The sequence below is a fragment of the Xenopus laevis genome, chromosome 7L, assembly GCF_017654675.1.
Source record: "Xenopus laevis strain J_2021 chromosome 7L, Xenopus_laevis_v10.1, whole genome shotgun sequence".
NCBI classification, from domain to species: domain Eukaryota; kingdom Metazoa; phylum Chordata; class Amphibia; order Anura; family Pipidae; genus Xenopus; species Xenopus laevis.
In genome coordinates this window covers 8,028,642-8,048,742 of record NC_054383.1, presented here as the reverse complement: position 1 = coordinate 8,048,742, position 20,101 = coordinate 8,028,642, and the positions used below count along the sequence as shown (strand labels likewise).

The window sequence follows — 20,101 nt, the reverse complement described above, 5'->3', positions numbered from 1 at the left end:
CAGGGGATTAAAAAAAATTAAAAACACACATTGGTGTTCTATAGAATTTAACTCTTGGCTTTAGCACTTTAACTTCGCCTCCTTTCGTGACTTCCAGTCTTTTCAACTCTTCAGGACTTCAATTTCGGCTGTTTTCGTGACTTTGGGGCTTTTCGGCGGTTCGTGACTTTGGCTGTTCAGAATTCCAGAAGGGAGGGGCAGCTTCAGCGCTGAGAAGGGGGGCAGGAGTAGCAATGACAGTTGGATCTCCACTCACATGGAGCACATCTGAGCAGCTGCCAGTCACTCCTGTGTGAGCTTTGCTTGGAGGCATTTTCACTGTCATTGTTTCCCCACTTAATGGCAGAAGCAACAAGACTCCAATGTGACTTGTGGCGTAAAGGGTATCTGTGCCCTGTTAAAGGAGAAGGAAAGCTCAAGCCCGGGGCAAGGAGATTTAAGTCTGATACAGAAGCCCATGAGTTCACACTAGAAGGAAAGAAATGTGCTGTTTCTTTTGACAGAGGACTCAGAGCAGCACTACTTTGAGGATTTACTGGTGTATTTATAAATCAGACCCCTTGGGAAACAAGTAAAATCGTATTTATTATTCTTACACAGACAGAACTGCACAGGCACAAACACACAGGAATATTTACACAAATAGAATTTAAAAGGTTTTTCCAGCAGACTTATACACCCAAGAGCAGGGCCACAGCAGCAAGTCCTTAATAACGTTCCCGTTCCATGAGAAATATCTTGTTGGGCACAAGGATTCTCTTGCCTTTATTAATCAGGGGTAATGAGAGATTTGCTCAGATACTCGTGAGAATAAATGGAAATATTACGATTATTTCCCCTTTAAAATCATTCAGCTGTTGCTGTGGCCGTACTCTGCGTTCTCTTTGTTGAGGGACGACTCCCAGTTGGGGTGTGAGATTTTAAGTGCTCGGTGGGGCAGCGCAGGCTCTGACTGGAAGGACAACTTCTTAGCCTGAATGGGGGGGGGGGGGGGAAGAGAGAGAAAATGATCATGAAACTATACAGGACAGAGCAGGAAATCTCAGCGACACATTCGGTTTGTCTACTCAGCAGATTAAGATGGCATGGATTAAAAGGGAAAAGAATGAAACAGCAGAAAGGGAAAAAAAAATAAGTGAGCCAAAGTTGTGATCTACAGCAGCACCGTCACTTATGTTGGGTCGGGGCATTTTTCACCAAAGAACACGGACAAAAATTTAACAATGTGATAAAATTCTCCTGGTTCTTAATCATCCTGAGAAAATTAGTTAAAGGGGTTGTTCACCTTTGAGGTAACTTTTAGTATAATGTAGAAAGTGATTCTGAGACAATTTGCAATTGGTTTTCATTTATTAATTTGTTAGCTTTTTATTCAGCAGCTCTCATGTTTGCATTTTAAGCAATCCGCCTTATATTGTGACATTTCTATTCTATGTGTACTGTATATTGTGAGTGGGTCCCTAAGCTCAGTAAGTGACAGCAGCACAGAGCATGTGCAGTGAATCAGCAGAAAAGAAGATGGGGAGCTACTGGGGCATCTTTGGAGACACAGATCTTTACTGCTAAAGGGCTGTGGTTGCCTTGGGCTGGTACAGAAGCACAAAACACCATGTACCACATCTCTAGCTACTTCTTTAGTTAGGCTTTAGCTCTCCTTTAAGCAGAAAGGCTGGATATGATGGCCGCTGTGGCTTTTGGGGGAAAGTGAAGATCAAGGGCAATAAGAGCAGCCACTTACCTGTCTGTGTTGTGTATTAGTGTTGGGAGAGTTATCCTCCTGTAGGATTCGGAGAGGAGAGCGACCAGAGGATGAGGACAGCAACGCTTTTCTGGGACGCTGACGGACGTTCTTTACACCTAGTGACATATTTGGGTTCAGTTACAGTATTATTAGCGCCAAGTCTTGACCCCCCTGTTTATGCAGCTCTCTCCTACGGTGTTGCCCAGTCACTGGCTATGCTACACAATAGACTTCATGACCCGTTCTACACACAAAACTCTCATATCTTAAGCTTCCAATACACAGGATCAAATCGGACTGATCTGCACGTTCTGCCCTGGGTCCAACAACTGTAACCTTGTGAAAGGGGAACTAAAAGCTAAAAAATCAAATAAAAAGGATTTTAACCAGCTGTGCTCACCTGATGAACGTGGAGATTTCCCCCGTGTCTTCTGCTGTTGTCCGGTAGCCTGAGTAGATTCAGTGGATACCACAGACTGGGCCACTGCAACAGGCTCTTGATCATTCAGAGTGTCCAACATCTCAGCGATTGGACTTTCTGCCTGATCATTCAGATTCTCCAACATCTCAGCAATTGGACTCTCCTCCTGATCATTCATAGTCTCAGCGATTGGACTCTCCTCCTGATCATTCATAGTCTCCAATGTCTCAGCGATTGGACTCTCCTCCTGATCATTCAGAGTCTCCAACATCTCAGCTATCGGACTCTTCACCTTTTCTACTCCTGGACACACTTTAAGATCAATCTGAGTCTCTGCCTTTTCTACTGATGGCTCCACCTCCTGATCATTTACATGTTCTCCTGCAGGAGGCGCTGTTTGGGACTCTACTACTTGCCTCTCAAGATTAGTAGCCTCGGGACCAGTAAATCCCAATGGACCCCCTTCAGTCGATGAATCCTCTGCCACAAACACCTCACTTAACTGCTTTGCCAGATTGTTCAGAACAGCTGGAATGGGTGGGAGACAATGGTAAGAAACAAGGTAAATGCTTTCATCTAATCAGTTACATAGAGAATACATTAATTTTCCTGTGTACAGAAACTCATGCCCAGCTCACCCACACACTGCCAGGATTTATTGGGATCCAGTAAAAAAAAGTGCAAGATGAAATAGCTGTAATAAACACAGACAGATCCCAAATAGACAAAAATAGGAATGAAGTATTTGTCATATGAAGGATTCTTTAACATGATTGGCTGTTTGAGAACCAACTCATAAGCAGCTTCTAACAACCATCAGTGGGACCTGCCTGTACATAGGTTCCATGGCAGGTGGGAAGGGGATGACTAGAGCAACCATGGACAACTGCAAATCCACCAGATGTTGATAAACTGCAACTCTATGCAAGCCCTGACAGTCTGTTGAAAGAAGGGGTTACTCACCATGTATGGGGGGTCTGAGGGGTGTGCGTGTGATTCCATTGGTAGGGGAACGTGGATCAAAGATCTCTGGGCTATCAGGTATCTCCTCCTCCTCCTCTTTAACTGTCTGGGGGGTGTTCCGGGGAGACTCCCCCACCTGCAAAAGGAACAGCACTGAGGATCTACTGATATTTCTGGATCATCAGATAAAGAAAGAAGCAGAATCCTGTGAGCAAGGAATAAATGGCGACAGAGCTGCCGGGGAAGCAATGGAAACTCACTGTACCCCACAGATCTGCCTCTTCCCTGGGCAGCAACTGATTCTCTCGATAGATAGATAGATTCTATATATATATATATATAGATGAGAGAGAGAGAGAGAGAGAGAGAGAGAGAGAGAGAGAGAGAGAGAGAGAGAGAGAGAGAGAGAGAGAGAGAGAGAGAGAGAGAGAGAGAGAGAGAGAGAGAGAGAGAGAGAGAGAGAGAGAGAGAGAGAGAGAGAGAGAGAGAGAGAGAGAGAGAGATATAGAGAGAGATATAGATATATATATATATATATATATATAGAGAGAGAGAGAGAGATATATAGAGATATATATAGAGAGAGAGAGAGAGAGATATATATAGAGATATATATAGAGAGAGAGAGATATATAGAGATATATATAGAGAGAGAGAGAGATATATAGAGATATATAGAGAGAGAGAGATATATAGAGAGAGAGAGAGAGATATAGAGATATATAGAGAGAGAGAGAGAGATATAGAGATATATAGAGAGAGAGAGAGAGAGAGAGAGAGAGAGATATAGAGATATATAGAGAGAGAGAGAGAGAGAGAGAGAGAGAGAGAGAGAGAGAGAGAGAGAGAGAGAGAGAGAGAGATAAAATATACACTAACTATGGTAGAAAGTGTATGGTAAGGCAAGATGGTATGAATGGACTACAGGGTGGTGCCAGGAGATAGGGCGGTTACTGTAGGACTGTGCCAATAGTAAGGCAAGATAGTACCAGGAATTCATTGTCAGGACTACAGCAACCTCCAGCTCTTCTTGCGGATACTGAGTGTCTCAGAGGCACAAAGTTATGTACATACTAAAGTAACCCACAGCCATGGGGAAAAGAAAGTGATGGAAGGGAGCAGCCGCTATACTCACCTCAATAGGAGTCCTGGGAATGCCGGTGGTCGGGGAGCGCGGGTCATTCACACGGGACAGCAGGTGATTTCGGAGAGGACGGGAAGGGGTTACTTGGGCTTTAGAGTCGGCGGATCCCATAGCAACAAGTGGAGGGGGTCAGGTATCCAAGGCTGTAGGGACAGAGGAGACACATTCACTAACAGTGGCTACAATTCAAATGCCTCCTGTTCCCCATAATAATACCCGCAGTCACCCACCGCCAACCTTACCCCCCCGCGCCCTTAGCGACCCCCTACACACCGACCCCACAAACAGTACAGACTAACCCCCGGCTCGTGTCCCGCAGCTCACACATTACAGCCGGGCCACAGTAGTACAGCTCACTACTATAACAAAACCCGCTTCCCACCAGGCGCAACTCTGCATCTAACACTCCCGTGTGATTCCCCACTCACCCACTCGGTATCACTGCTCGCTTCCCACTCCCGTGCCGCACAATGAAAAACAACTTGCACAACCGCGACATTCAAACCGACCGCCTCCTCCAATCATAAGGTGCTCTTTTGCTAATTGGCTGAGCCAGGCCCTCCCCTTTGCGCCATTGGCTTGCGCTGTTCGCTTTTGCCCCGCCCTCCCAACCCACCAATAGAAAAGTCGTACTTCCCAATTTGTACTAATTTCTCAATCCGTTCTGCCGTACAGTGGAACGCAGATGAGCGTTGCGGATAGCCGGATATACGCACACACGCATCTTAAAGAACGCTGGGAACTGTAGTTTTAACCTACTATCGCCTCTGTGTAAAAAATCTCCTCGAATCTTCTCGTCTAAGCAATAACCTGTCCTGATTAAAGACTTCTAGTTCTGTTATTAACACTGGAGTGGCTTCCTCTCACAGAGAACCTCCTAGACAAATAGTAAACGAGCTGTAACTCTATTGTATTATTTAATAATTAGTTGCTCCCGCCTCATCAGGCTTATCATTTATATTAGAGAGAGACTCTAGCAAAGCTTTCATTTGTATTTATTCATCACTTCTACATTATCCACAGTAACATCCTTTATCAGAGCCTCCATCCTTACCATTTATAAGACAGAAACTGACCAATCTGAGCCTTCTGAAAATGTAGCATTCCGATTGGCTGATTATGCTGTCTAATTGACTGGACCCCGCCCTCCCTGTGTTAAATGCCTAAAAACAAGTTTCCAGCACAGTGAGTGGGGCACCAGGGTCCAGAGTGTCTGTAGGGGCTCAGTTCAATGTGAAGGAAAGACGCTGGGACAGGGCTGGAACTAGGGGGGGATTCAGGGTAGTCACATGGTTAGGGTACAAAGCTCGGGGGGCGCTTCTCTGCCTGACCAGGTTACCTATGGCAAAGAGGTCTAATATACATAGCATTGCCAAGGTATATGACCTGTAGGGACCCCAAAATCATAACTGTGCTTATAGGATAAATAAACCTAAAAAACAAGTGAATGTAAAATTGATGAGGGGGCTATTCTAAGCACGTTTGTAATGTACATTCCTTTTTTTTTTTAAATTCCAAGATATTAAGGGATACATGTACTGTTAATATAAATGAATATTTTGTTACAACAGCGCCACCTGCTGGTCAGTTTCCCACCAGTCTGCCTACACCGAAAGTAGTGCTACACAATCAATCTCACCGCTCTTTGCAGCGTCGGGTGCCGACTGTGTCTCTGTCTACTCAGGTCCGATCCAAACTCCAAAACATATTTCAGCAGCGCTCCGGTTCAGTGAAAATATCATTTATTTGTGCAACAAGTGAAGCAACGTTTTGGGCATAACCAGCCCTTTCTCAAGCTTGCTGCTGAAATATGTTTTGGAGTTTCGCACCAGTCTGACCACCAAGTAGTCAAGGAAGTTGTCAGGAGAAAGAAAGAGGCTGCTCTGATGTTCTTCTGCTTAGGAAAGATTTGAGAAACGTTTCTAATTGTGTTTCTAAGCAGAAGAACATCAGAGCAGCCTCTTAAATGGATATTTTAAAGTTTGACATTGAAGGTGAACAAACCCTTTAATAGAAGGAAACGGGCCACCTAGATCATGTTTTGCACATATATGTAATTTAGCTGTTAGACATTGAAACCCTTTGGATCCTTCTTTGGTCGACAACAGACATTTAATAACAATGCAAAGTTTTGTCTCAAAGACTTTGATAAGAAGTGACACAAGACAATGGCATCAATATGTTCTTGTAGCCCAATAAGCCATCTCAGGGTTAGATTGGCGCATTTGGAGCCCACCAGGTTCCAAACCTTGGGGGCCCCATGCGCATGGACCAAAAACGGCATGGTGTGCACATGCGAAACAAATGTTGCAGTGCGTGCATGCGCGAACGTCTGAGCATAGCATACATGAGCAAACGTCCGCACACAGCACACACCCTGCCGCACATTCTTTTTTCTGTTTCAACAGGAGCGGGTCTGGGCGGGGGGGGCCCACAAGGGCCGAGGCCCACCGGGTTTTTTCCCAGTTCTACCCTGAGCCATCTTATTAAATAAACTGTTACTGTTTTCCTAAGGGCATCTGTCACCTCACATGATGGGTTAGGATAGGAATGACAGCTGTGTAGAGCAATGCAAAGAGCTTGTCATGGGCTGGAAAATACATGGAGCTTGGGCGCATGTAGACCCCAATCATGGTCCCATAGAAGAGACCAACTACTGTAAGGTGTGATGCACATGTAGAGAAGGCTTTGCTTCTCCCAGTTTTAGAGTGGATGCCCAGAATGCTATGCACAATAGTTGCATATGAAGCCAAAGTCAACAAAAATGGGAGAAGAGCCAATGTAATGCTCTCTATAAAGATCACTACTTGAATATCTGAGATCTTATTGCAAGCTAGTTTCAGCAGTGCCGTCAGGTCACAGAAGAAATGGTTAATCATTTTAGAATTGCAAAAATGAAAGCTGGACGAGAAGGAAACAGGCACTGACGAACTTACAAACCCTATAATCCAACAACTTTTTGCCAGTAGGACACAAATTTTTGGATTCATCACCACTGAGTAGTGCAGAGGTTTGCAGATGGCGACATATCTGTCATAAGCCATAGCAGCCAGAAGAAACTATTCAGAAACTGCAAATGAGATGTAGAAATACTGCTGCAATAGGCAGGAAGCAAAATAAATGGTTCCATTTTGTTCCGAGTGCAGCTGGATGAGTTTAGGAAGGGTGGTTGTGGTGTAGCAAATATCCAGAAATGCCAGGTTGCAAAGGAAGTAATACATGGGGCTCTGCAGAGGGTTATTCATTGACACCACCACTACAATAATAATGTTTCCTAATAAAGTTAGAACACTTATGAGATAGAAGCTCGCCAGCAGGGGGTAATGCAGTTGAGGAAGATCTGAGAATCCCACAAGGATAAAAAAACAATTTTAATTCCACGTGTCTTGAGGAAGAGTAGTATACTAGTGATGTTATGAGATGAGAATGTTATGTGCATGTATGTAAGAGTGTATATATGTTTAAATGTGTTGGATGTAATTTCTGGAAATCAGCATTAGATGGCAGCAGAGGTTTTAATTTATTGTTAGGTGTAATTTCTACCCCGGCCACTAGAGGCCACTGTGGGACAACAGAGAAGGTTATAAAATGAGGTGCACGGCCCAAGTGTCTTGATGGGAGGGCGTGGCCGAAGCAACATCACCTTGCTGGGTAAGTGGAGACCCACAACGGCGTAGAGGATAAGTCAGAACAGGAAAGATTTAAGTTAGCGAGCACTAGGTGCACGAGATAGTGAGGATATTTAGTAAGGGCAGTTGTGACCCCATGAAGGAGAAAAGTGGAATTTGTTTCCTATGGGCACCCTGTAAGCGAGGGAACCAGTGACAGTTTAAGACTAGGTAGGAAGGACACCGAGGCTTCGGGCCAGGACTTGGATAAAAAGGGCCTAGACTGGAAGAGTGGAGGGGTATCACCCTGAAGGTATTGGGCCTCTATTGGAGAGTGGGAGGATACAGGTGGAGCATATACCGGACCACTAGGCGGTTAGATGGGATCCAAGGTCCTAAGGCAGGTGTGCCTACTTCAAGGAAAACTGGTTTGAAATGTATAATTAACGTGTCTGAAGAAGTAATTGCTGGAGTGTGTAATGTGTGCCTGAATGAAAAGCCTCTGGGGTGTATAGTGAATAAATTCTACTGGTTAACTTTGTCATCTTGTCCCGTGTGGTGAGTACCCGGTGTGATCCTGGGTAGCTGAACACCAGGTGCTGGGTCTGGAATACTTCCCCTTTACATCCTGAAGTCCTTCCCACATACTGGCTACTATTTACTTACCCATCATTTGTATCACATGGTATAACCCTATCAGCTATGGCAAAACAAGCTCCTCAAACTTCTTGTTCCACTCATTTCCATGTTTGATGATGATGAAAGCGCATCAGCGACGGCAAAACAATCATGCTTGGGAACACCAGGACATACTTGAGATCTGGGCGTTGATTTTATATGTCCTGGGAGGCACCTTCACTATAATATTTTTACAAACAATATTAGAAGAATTGGTGGAAAGAATAATCTTACATTTTTTCTCATTGTTTCCTAAAATTCTGTGGGATTTCCTCTTTCTCAAGAACTCAGAGGTGTTTTCCTCATCCTTATCTGACTGCTGGAAGCAAGTGACCCTGGGAAGAGAAGGTGAAAAGGCTTGAAAGGTCTCCAACCAGACTCATGTAACCCTGCTTATGGAATCAAGTCCCATATCCGAAACTGATTTTATTTACAAAGACTCCAAGAAGGTTGATGAGATCCAGGAGAACTGAGATGAGTTGGCTCTGATGTGAATGTGACTTAATGTGATTACAATGGCAAAAGTCCAAATGAGAACAATCCTTAAATATCAAATGACTAATCCCCCCGGAATCCGTTTTGTGTAATAACATCAGTTAGAAAGTAGAGAGCCAAGCAGAGGAAAATACAAGCAATTCTGTAAGGAAAAGGTACATGAAAATGATTCATTCAAATAGAAATAACAGTTATTAATATGCGGTATTTACAACAAAATCCACACAAAGGTCGAATTTCAAATTCATGTACATTTTTTTTAACTCGAATAAATTCGAATATACTCACAACTCGAATTGGACCTTAAAAATAAGTGAATGTAAAATCGATGAGGATGCTATTCTAAGCACTTTTGCAATGTACATTCGTTATTTATTTATTTTTAATTCCAAGATATTAAGGGATACATGTACTGTTAATATGAATGAATTATGTTACAACAGCGCCACCTGCTGGTCATTTTCTCACCAGTCTGACCAGCAAGTAGTCAAGGAAGTTGTCAGGAGAAAGAAAGAGGCTGCTTTCTTTCCTTGACTACCTGGTGGTCAGACTGATGGGAAAATGACCAGCAGGTGGCGCTGTTGTAACAAAATCCATTCATATTAACAGCACATGTATCCCTTAATATCTTGGAATTAAAAATAAATAAATAATGAATGTACATGACTAAAGTGCTTAGAATAGCCCCCTCATCAATTTAACATTCACTTATTTTTAAGGTTTACTTATCCTTTAAGAAAAGATATGAATGTCTAATACTCAATTGAATAGTCCCGACCTGAAAATTTGAATAAAATTCAAATTGCACGAATCAAGTTTCCAATGTCAGGAAGGCAATTAAGATATTCAAATGGGTCAACGAACTTCTGCCACTGACTTGTAAATGAACTCGGCAGGTTTTAGATGAGGAATATTCGAATTATCACTGTTTCCATGGTCGAGGTGTGATAAATCTCACATTCGAATTGGGGGATAAAAATTAGAATGTGTAACACCAAAAAAACAATTAGAAAATTAAAATTTACTAATCGACCCTTAATAAATCTGCCCCTTATTTTGTGTTATTTAGTGGAGGCTGCCCCCAATAGTCCTTCAAAAGGAAACCAGATATTTCTGAATAAACTGTATAAAGCTTTGTATGGAATTATGCAAATTATGTGTTTTCACTTCATGACACTACTGACCCTTCAAAAATATTTAAATTTAAATATTTTTAATTAACCATAAAATTGGAGAATTGAATGAAACACAAAGATGTTGCAACTAAATTTTCCCTGGAATAACCAATTATGGATAACAATGATTAAAAAATATATATGTGTGTGTGTGTGTTAGTATTTAAGTACAGAATGGATAACATTGACAAACATCTACACAATGGATAGTGCTCTTCATTATCTGCCTGCATCAGTCTTCTTTTCAGATCCATGAGTATTGTCTAATGAATGGCTCTTCTTTATGTATTATCTTCTAAGAAGGTTTTGTCAGCAGAGGGACTGTGATTTGGGACAATCAACAGCCATGGGGATAGTAGATAGAGTCTAGAAGGAAATAACGATGATGGTAATTGTGACATCATTTTACGTTGGGTTAGGTTGGAGTAACAGGATCCAGGAGAAGATGAAGAGAAGATCTTCCTTAGATGGTAGAGCGGTGATGTTTAAGCTTAAGTTTAGAATCAGTTCTACTGCAGAGTAAGGGTAATAACTTGGGGTGTTTTGATTTAACCTTCTTATTCCCCTACCAGATGTCCTGATGAGAATACCCAGTTACTAGAACTGGGTGGGGGGTTACAGAAGTTAAATATTACAATACTTTAGTTATTCATACTCCAGGGTTGTGTAGGAACGAGTTGAAAGGAAATAAAACCTAGAAGATATTTTCTGATAAGTTTTTAGTCAGAGGAACTGCAACATTTTTAATGAGTAAAGAGGAACCAAATGAAAGATCATGACAAGCTTATGCTAAACATGACCAGTGTTGGACTGGGATGCCAGGGGCCCACCGGAAAACCTTAGGCTGAGGGCCCATATTCTAAACTATTGGAACCTCACTCAACCTCTTTATTCTTCTAGTCTCTTTTCTCTACATTCTATACTCGATTCTTCCATTATTAAACCTCTTTGTTCCCCCAAAAAAAATTGGAATGACCAGGAAATAGGCCTAATGGTTAGAAGCAAGAGGCCCACTGACACCTGTGCCCACCGGGAGTTTTCCTGGTATCCCGGTGGGCGAGTCTAACACAAAGGGGCCGATTCACAAAGGGTCGAATATCGAGGGTTAATTAACCCTCGATATTCGACTGGGATTTTAGCGCAAATAGTGCGATCGAACGATCGAAGGATTATTCCTTCAATCGAACGATAAAATCCTTCGAATCGAACGATTCGAAGGATTTTAATCCAACGATCGAAGGAATATCCTTCGATCAAAAAAACTTAGGAAAGCCTATGGGGACCTTCCCCATAGGCTAACATTGACTTCGGTAGCTTTTAGATGGCAAACTAGGGGGTCGAAGTTTTTTCTTAAAGAGACAGTACTTCGACTATCGAATGGTCGAATGATTTTTACTTTGAATAGTTCGATTCAAAGTCATAGTCGTAGTCGAAGGTCGTAGTAGCCCATTCGATGGTCGAAGTAGCCCAAAAAACACTTCGAATCCTTCACTTGAAGTTAGTGAATCGGCCCCTCTACATGACCCAGTTACAGCCCAAACAGACAGAACGGTATTTTATGTACATGACGCCATGCAGAAAAGTAAGATTCACATTTGGTATAGTTTTAATTTGTTCTGTTTATTTGACATATTCGGTAAGTAACATAATAAAACTTAAGCCATCATAGGGGAGGCGGAGGGATTTTAGCACAGAAGGGGTTGACTTCTCCATTAAAGGCTCTCCCTCAGGAATGAGGGTAAATACATGTGTAAAGCATGCGGTGATGTAGGCTCTAAAGTGGGGAGCCTGTGAATAAGGAGCAGAGATAGAATCCTACTGTTAGTTGCTCAAAAGGAAAATAGACAGTTGAGTTTGTTGCCACCCAACCTTAAGCTCTACCAAAGATCAATTGCATTTCAGTATTCCATTTAGTTATCAACAGGTGCTGGGTCCCATGTGCATAGGCTTATGGGATGAGGATTTCTATGATGTCTCCAGAACTGTCCAGGCACTAAAGCAAGTTATGTGAGTAACATAATGTTACTGTTCTATTAATTAATTATATATATATATATATATATATATATATATATATATATATATATATATATATATATATATATATATATATATATATATATAAAAACCGCACACATAGGACTTGTTAGTGCAAAAAAAAATGGAAAAAATGTTTTATTCCGACGTTTCGGTTCACATACAGGAACCTTCCTCAGGTGAGGTACCCCACCTGAGGAAGGTTCCTGTATGTGAACCGAAACGTCGGAATAAAACATTTTTTCAATTTTTTTTTTGCACTAACAAGTCCTATGTGTGCGGTTTTTGTGGAGATATGTACAAGTTAGTAATTTAACCAGCACCTGGGCAGTTGCCTTAATAGAAAAGTGTGCTCCAGTTTTTGGACTTGCTATATATATATATATATATATACACACAGTGAAAAGGATTTACCATAAAGAACTGTAAAATACAGATAAACTGGCAATTTGTTACAGACAGAGTGTAATTCGTAGTTTGGTCACTTGAAGGCAGCATCTCCTAAGGTTGGTCATAGTTAGGAATCCCCTGGGGAGTTTCTGTAGAGTGGGAAACCCTAGGCACAGGAGCAAGATGGGGTTGGGAAAGTGGAAGATCCTCTGATGTAACTTCAAGAGTGGAAAGAAGCGTAACTCATGTGCTTCCCCAGCCCACGTCCATATAGAACAGACTGAATGAGTAGGACTAGCAAGAGACAGGGGAGACCTATCTTGCTTGGAGATGAGAGGTATCCAGATATCCCCACTAATGAGGTTTAATGGGGGTTATGATCTCACAGATAGGGAAACAGAATTAAAGCTCTTGTTATTCCAAGGAATTTAAAACGGTGCAGGAGAAGCAGTATTAACAGGGCGGTTTTAATAAAGGGCCCATCATCATACTTTATATGTGGGATAACTTTTGGCAGAAGCATCCTGCTGAGATGCAAGACTCCTCATTTTAATCAGACAAAAGAACAGTACATTGTTTTAAGTTTGTTGCTTTTTATCTTGTGGCATCACCATTTTGTCATTTATCTGTCATTTATCGGCACACCTGGGGATCATGTCTACTTCAGTAAGCTCAGACCATTTCTGAAGATGAAGATTTTCATTCATCCAGGTCATGGTATATCTAGTATAGGTCAATCTAAAAACAACTGGACTTGCTGAGTAATCAATGAAGACGTTTCACTACTCATCCGAGCAGCTTCTTCAGTTCAACTGACTGGTGTGGGAAATTCTCGGCATATAAACTCTTCCACCAATCCAATCACAACGGCACATTGTAACTCTTCAAAGAGGTGACATCTGAAGAAATTCACAGAGGTGTTGATTCTGTGTAGTTGTGATAGGATTATCCAATGTGTCATGCAACTCCTAGAAACAGGTGTTACTTATGAGAGTTGCATGAATGGATGTGTGAAGTGTTCTGAAACCGCCGGGGTACAGATGTTAGAACAGCATTGTATGTAGCAGACAGTTGGTGTCGAAGGCCCCCGCCTCTGTTCAGGGATGGTTTCTCCACCTTGACATGAATCGCCTCTTTCATGCCTCGTTCAAACCAACGGTCTTCTTTATCCAAGATTTGGACCTTGCTGAAAGACAGCTGTCTGCTACATACAATGAGTCTTGCCCAGTAGAATTTGCCCTCCTATGCTGAGCCATTCGCTTGGTGAGAAGTTGTTTTGTCTCCCCAATGTACATATCTTTGCACTCCTCGCTACACTGGACTGTATATACCACATTGCTTTGTTTTTCTTTAGGTGCTGGATCCTTTGGGAGTACCAGTTTTTGTCTCAGTGTGTTGCTCGGTTTGAAAAACACATCAACTTGGCACTTTTTGAAATTCTTCTTGAGTTTCTCCGACACTCCAGCTACGTATGGGATGACTATTTTATGCCTATTATGTGTCTCCGGGTGGTTATTTCTATTGGTGTTCCTGTTGGGCTTGGTTGCTGCTGTTTTGACAAAGGCCCAGTCTGGGTAGCCACACGCTTTCAAAGCTCCTCTGAGATGTTTTTGATCCACCCTATGCTTCAAAGCAAACCAGTTCGGTGTAACACGCAAACAGAGTATCAAGTAGTTAAAACGTTTATTTGCTAATGTATTCTAATCTTGCGAGATTTGGCGGTCCGCCAAATCTCGCGAGAATACATTAGCAAATAATCTCTATTTGAACCTTGAAACAAAGAGCGCTCACCACTAATGCCCCTGAAGAAGCCGATCTAGTCAGCGAAACGCGTTGGGCGGCATTGGTGGACGGTGAGGAGCCTAGCTTCCACCCTGTCCCTACGTAGTTAGGCAGGTTTTGCACACTGGGGTCACAAACGGAAGGGTGGGAGCGGGTGGTGCTAATTTATGGCGCAACGAATATATAATCCCATAGAGGTATATACTTAAGTGTTCACCATCTGCGGTTTTTAAATAATTGTTTTTTATGGACAGGTGTCCAGCACTGCTGATAACCTTACGCAGCAGTGGGTGTGTGGTTATGGAGCGCTTCCAATTTTTAGAACAAGTTAATTAAATGTTACGTTTTAACTACTTGATACTTTGTTTGCGTGTTACACTGAACTGGTTTGCTTTGAAGCATAGGGTGGATACAAGTGTCCCTCTTGCTTCAGTGTCTTGTTATATGTATTATGCCCTTTCAAACTTGCGGTGTTTAAACATACAACAATTTGTATACTAGCTCCACTCATTTGTGTTTGAACTCTAAAAAAACTGACCTTGTACAGTTGGACACCAGATATATTGGCGGCCATGTTTGGCCATGTTACATTCTGTTCAACACTATGATCTGAAAGCAGGAGCATGTGCATTGATAGCCAGGATTAGGTCTCCAACATGGCAGTCACCCAATGTATTTAAAAAGAGAATACAGGTTAATTAAGACTGGTTCCTTTGAGTCAGAAAGGAAAGTTGGGGGTCCAGTACTAGTTAAAGGTTTGAAAAAGATTGGGTCAAGAGCTGCACTTCATAAACTATTCTCTTTATTAAAGGAAAACTATACCCCCAAAATGAATATTTAAGCAACAGATAGTTCATATTATATTAAGTGGCATATTAAAGAATCTTACCAAACTGGAATATATATTTAAGTAAATATTGCTCTTTTACATCTCTTGCCTTGAGCCACCATTTCGTGATGGTCTGTGTGCTGCCTCAGAGATCACCTGACCCGAAATACTACAACTCTAACTGTAACAGGAAGAAGTGTGGAAGCAAAAGACACAACTCTGTCTGTTAATTGGCTCATGTGACCTAACATGTATGGTTTGTTGGTATGTTTGTGAGTACAGTGAATCCTACGATCCCAGGGGGCGGCCCTTATTTTTTAAAATGGCAATTTTCTATTTATGATTACCCAATGGCACATACTACTAGAAAAGTATATTATTATGAAAATGGTTTATTTACATGAAGCAGGATTTTACATATGAGCTGTTTTATGCAATATCTTTTTATAGAGACCTACATTGTTTGGGGGGTATAGTTTTCCTTTAAGAATGAGAGGAGCCCATCAGTGGGAAGGAAGAGAAACAAATCACCAAATATCTAGGAATATGGCAACATACAGCCAAGGTCACCAAGCTGTTCCTCCCTGCTTTTTATAAGAACAGGTATGCGATCCATTATCTGGAAACCTGTTATCCAGAAAGCTCTGAATTACAGGAAGGCCGTATCCTATAGATTCAATTTTAATCAAATAATTAAAACATTTTTTAAATGATTTCCTTTTTCTCTGTAATAATAAAACAGTAGCTTGTACTTGATCCCTCCTAAAATATAATTAATCCTTACTGGAATCATAACAATGTTTAAATGATTTTTTGGTAGACTTAGGTGCCTATTTATGAAGCCTCAATTTTCTCTGGTCGAGTTTTTTTTTTTAGAGGAAAAATACCCTAACATTTTTAGAGATTTATTATACCCCAAAGCTGCTAAAAATCTGAATCTGAACATTCCAGCTAATCCTGTGGAGGTCATGTCCCTGCAGATGTTTCTTGATATTGTGATCTGCCCTGGATCATCTGAAAAAGTCAGGGTTTTTTGGCGACAACGTGAAAAAATCGTACAATTCGGGCGTTTGAAAAAGTTGTACAATCTGAATTTTAGTAGGATTCTATTGGGACTTTTCACGCACCGACTTTTTCGAGCTGATTATTTGATAAATGAGTTAAATTAGTGGATGGGAATTAGGTTGACTTTGTTTTAATAAAAAAATGAGAAAAGTTTGAGGTTTGTAAATGCCCCCCTTAAAGTATGGAGATCCAAACTATGGAAAGACCCTTTATCTGGAAAATCCCAGGTCCCTAGCATTCTGGATAACATATACTTTTTATAGGTATGGGATCTGTTATCCAGAATGCTCGGGACCTGGGATTTTCCAGATAAAGGGTCTTTCCATAGTTTGGATCTCCATACTTTAAGGGGGGCATTTACAAACCTCAAACTTTTCTCATTTTTTTATTAAGGATTAATTATATCTTAGTTGGGATCAAGTACAAGCTACTGTTTTATTATTACAGAGAAAAAGGAAATCATTTTAAAAAATTTGGATTATTTGGATAAAATGGAGAGAAGACCTTTCTGTAATTTGGAGTTTTCTGGATAACGGGTTTCTGGATAACCGATCCCATACTTGTATATTTAAAGGAAGACTAAGAAGCAAAAAGGGTCAAATAAAGGTCCTGGCTCTTAAGCAATTTTAATGGATGTTTTTGTGGTCCCCATAATTCTGACTTTTAGTTACCCCATTACAGAGTCACTCTCTTTTATGACCACCTTGTAGTTTCCTTGACATTTACAGGCCAAAATACAAACTCACACACTAATTCCATTCATTTTCTGTGCCACAAACTCTCGTTTCACTTCCTCCCTGCGTCGTATCTGTGTCGATCTCTTCCTTTATTTCTCAATAATATATGTGTCACAGGAGAAGCCGTTTCTGCAAGATTAGTAGTTTCCTAATAAGAGGGGCTCCACATAAGTGCAACAATCCTGCCGTAATGTGTTGTTATAATATAAAAAGAATAATATACAAGATAATATACAAGAGCCATAAATATCCTTAATATCATATACTAAAAACTGTGGATATAAAAACTTGACCTTCAGCCTTGTTACATAGTGACATAGTTAAAGGGAACTATTGGAAAAATAAAAATTGAATATAAGCTCCATCATACTCAAGATTTTTTCAATGAAAAATTCAGACTGTTTCTGAAATAATCAAGTTACTCTTTACTATTTCCCTCTCAGCATTATGTTTCTCTTCATTCTGTCTTCATGCAGGAGTTGAAAGTCAGATTTTAATTGACAGGTAGGTCTGATATATATATATATATTTTTTTTGGGGGGGGGTCCTTTCTTAGCAGATGCATTAGAACTCACTTGAATAACTGATTTTAGCAGAAACAAAATAACTGACTTTGCCATAAATCCTGCAAGTAGAGAAACAGGATTTATAGTTATGAAGAGTAAGCTCTAATACATCTTCTAGACACCCCCCCAAGGCTGTATTAGACCTTACTGTCATTCAAGATCAGACTCCCAATTTCTGCATAAAGTGACACTGCTTAGAGTTGTACAGTTTGTTATCCATAAAAATTTCCAAATCCTTCAACCCCAACACACAACCATTTTTGTGTGCTCTTATATGGTCACAGAACAGTAACATCCTTATCATTTACAGTAGGGGGTACATTATCCCTTATAATACATGAATGATACTCAGAGTTCCCTGTATAACTCAGCCTGCAGCCTTGTCCCTTTAAATGGTCACAGAACAACCCCTCAGTGACTTCTAATATCCTTATCATTTACAGTAGGGGGTACATTATCCCTTATAATACATGAGTGATACTCAGAGTTCCCTGTATAACTCAGCCGGCAGCCTTGTGCCTTTATATGGTCACAGAGCAACCCCTCAGTGACTTCTAATATCCTTATCATTCTCAGTAGGGGGTACATTATCCCTTATAATACATGAGTGATACTCAGAGTTCCCTGTATAACTCAGCCTGCAGCTTTGTGCCTTTACATGGTCACAGAACAACCCCTCAGTGACTTCTAATATCCTTATCATTCTCAGTAGGGGGTACATTATCCCTTATAATACATGCATGATACTCAGAGTTCCCTGTATAACTCAGCCTGCAGCCTTGTGCCTTTACATGGTCACAGAACAACCCCTCAGTGACTTCTAATATCCTTATCATTTACAGTAGGGGGTACATTATCCCTTATAATACATGAGTGATACTCAGAGTTCCCTGTATAACTCAGCCTGCAGCCTTGTGTCTTTATATGGTCATGGAACTCCTCGGTGACTTCTTATAGTCTTACATTTTACAACAGGGGGTTCAATGTTCCCTATATTATTCATTTTTAGCATTCAGACTATTTATGGTGGAAATGAAACAGTGGTTGTCCAATGTTCTTGTAACACAAATTACCCAACTATCAGATCTAATCCCATTAAGAGACTGTTCTCCTTGCTTGCCTCACCCAACTAAATTGCACACATGCTGATGCCCATAATCATTCAGACGTAGCTTGTGCAGAGCTTGGAAATGTTCTGCGTCTGTATTATATCATCCCTGCTGCCTCTGGGGTACTCTTGGTAACAATCTGCAGCACCGTGGTAAAAAAACATGGTATCTTGCACAATTTTGTGCACCTAGCAATGGATTTATTTTTCTTTGTTGTAACTTCTATTTTATGGGGAAACATCCCAAAAGAGGAATATACTGCAGATTGTGTCACATGCTGAGCTATTTTGGTAAATGAGGAAGAGCTGAATCACAGTGCGATTGGGGCTTAAAATGTCAACGACAGTCTCATATTTGCAAGACATGATTGTTGTCTTTCCTCTTCACTATAAAGCTTTACTTATTTATTAGGGAAAATATAATCTGACGTTTGCCCACAGAATTGCACATAGGGGCAAATTCACCAAGGGTCGAATATCGAGGGTTAATTAACCCTCGATATTCGACTGGGAATTAAAATCCTTCGACTTCGAATATCGAACTCAAAGGATTTTAACTTAAAACTGCGATCGAACGATTCGAAGGATTTTAATCCAACGATCGAAGGATTATCCTTCGACCAAAAAAAGATAGCCAAGCCTATGGGGACCTTCCCCATAGGCTAACATTGACTTTGGTAGCTTTTAGGTGGCGAACTAGGGGGTCGAAGTTTTTTCTTAAAGAGACAGTACTTCGACTATCGAATGGTCGAATAGTCGAACGATTTTTGGTTCGAATCCTTCGATTCGAAGTCGTAGTCGAAGGTCGAAGTAGCCCAAAAAACACTTTGAAATTCAAAGTTTTTTTACTTCGAATCCTTCACTCGAAGTTAACGAATTGGCCCCTTAGTGTAGTGAAATGCCTGTTCCATCACAAAGATCTCAGGACTCCTTTACTTTCTTACGTTTCAAGCTCTGGTGCAAAATCACTCAAATATATCTTATTATGCCACAAGGCTATTGGGTGAGAATGTCAGTGGCAAAGGGCTTACCTGTACCACCACCCACAATCACAGTGAAATGCATCTGAACTCTATTGGCCATTAATCAATGTTGAGTGCCTTGGTATTCCTATACTTTTAAGCAAGTGTGGCTGAGAGGAACCACCCTGCAGCTTTCTCAGTTCATGCCTTGATGCAATGGAAGCCCTGATAGCCTCAAATCAATGCTGCTGGGCGTTGTCAACCCTTCCCATCTAGCCCCTAGCTTCATTGTATTGTACAGATGCTCAGAGTTGTGTACCCATGGCCGTCCCTTTACTGAAACAATTCCGTCTTCCATTGTTCATGCAGCTAGACAAGGCATTGGGTAACCATAAACACA

General features: G+C 41.2%; 1 protein-coding gene and 1 non-coding gene across 3 annotated transcripts; both read right to left on the bottom strand.

The window, feature by feature from the left end:
- Positions 1–566: 566 nt before the first annotated feature.
- cdca3.L (cell division cycle associated 3 L homeolog) lies at positions 567–4,856 on the bottom strand. 2 transcript variants are annotated; one of them, XM_041570192.1, is made up of 7 exons: positions 4,698–4,856; positions 4,261–4,412; positions 3,126–3,261; positions 2,342–2,690; positions 2,142–2,305; positions 1,739–1,857; positions 567–973 (listed from the first exon to the last, which is right to left on the bottom strand). In XM_041570192.1, the coding sequence occupies exons 2-7, from the start codon at positions 4,378–4,380 to the stop codon at positions 851–853; spliced, it is 1,011 nt and encodes a 336-aa protein (XP_041426126.1). In that variant the 5' UTR covers positions 4,381–4,412; positions 4,698–4,856; the 3' UTR covers positions 567–850. The 2 variants fall into 2 exon arrangements, with proteins under 2 accessions (XP_041426126.1, XP_041426125.1); XM_041570191.1 differs by having other exon boundaries at positions 2,142–2,690.
- A 264-nt stretch (positions 4,857–5,120) lies between these two features.
- LOC121395859 lies at positions 5,121–5,177 on the bottom strand. Its single transcript, XR_005962738.1, has one exon. It is a non-coding gene; the product is annotated as a U7 small nuclear RNA (small nuclear RNA).
- Positions 5,178–20,101: the final 14,924 nt, after the last annotated feature.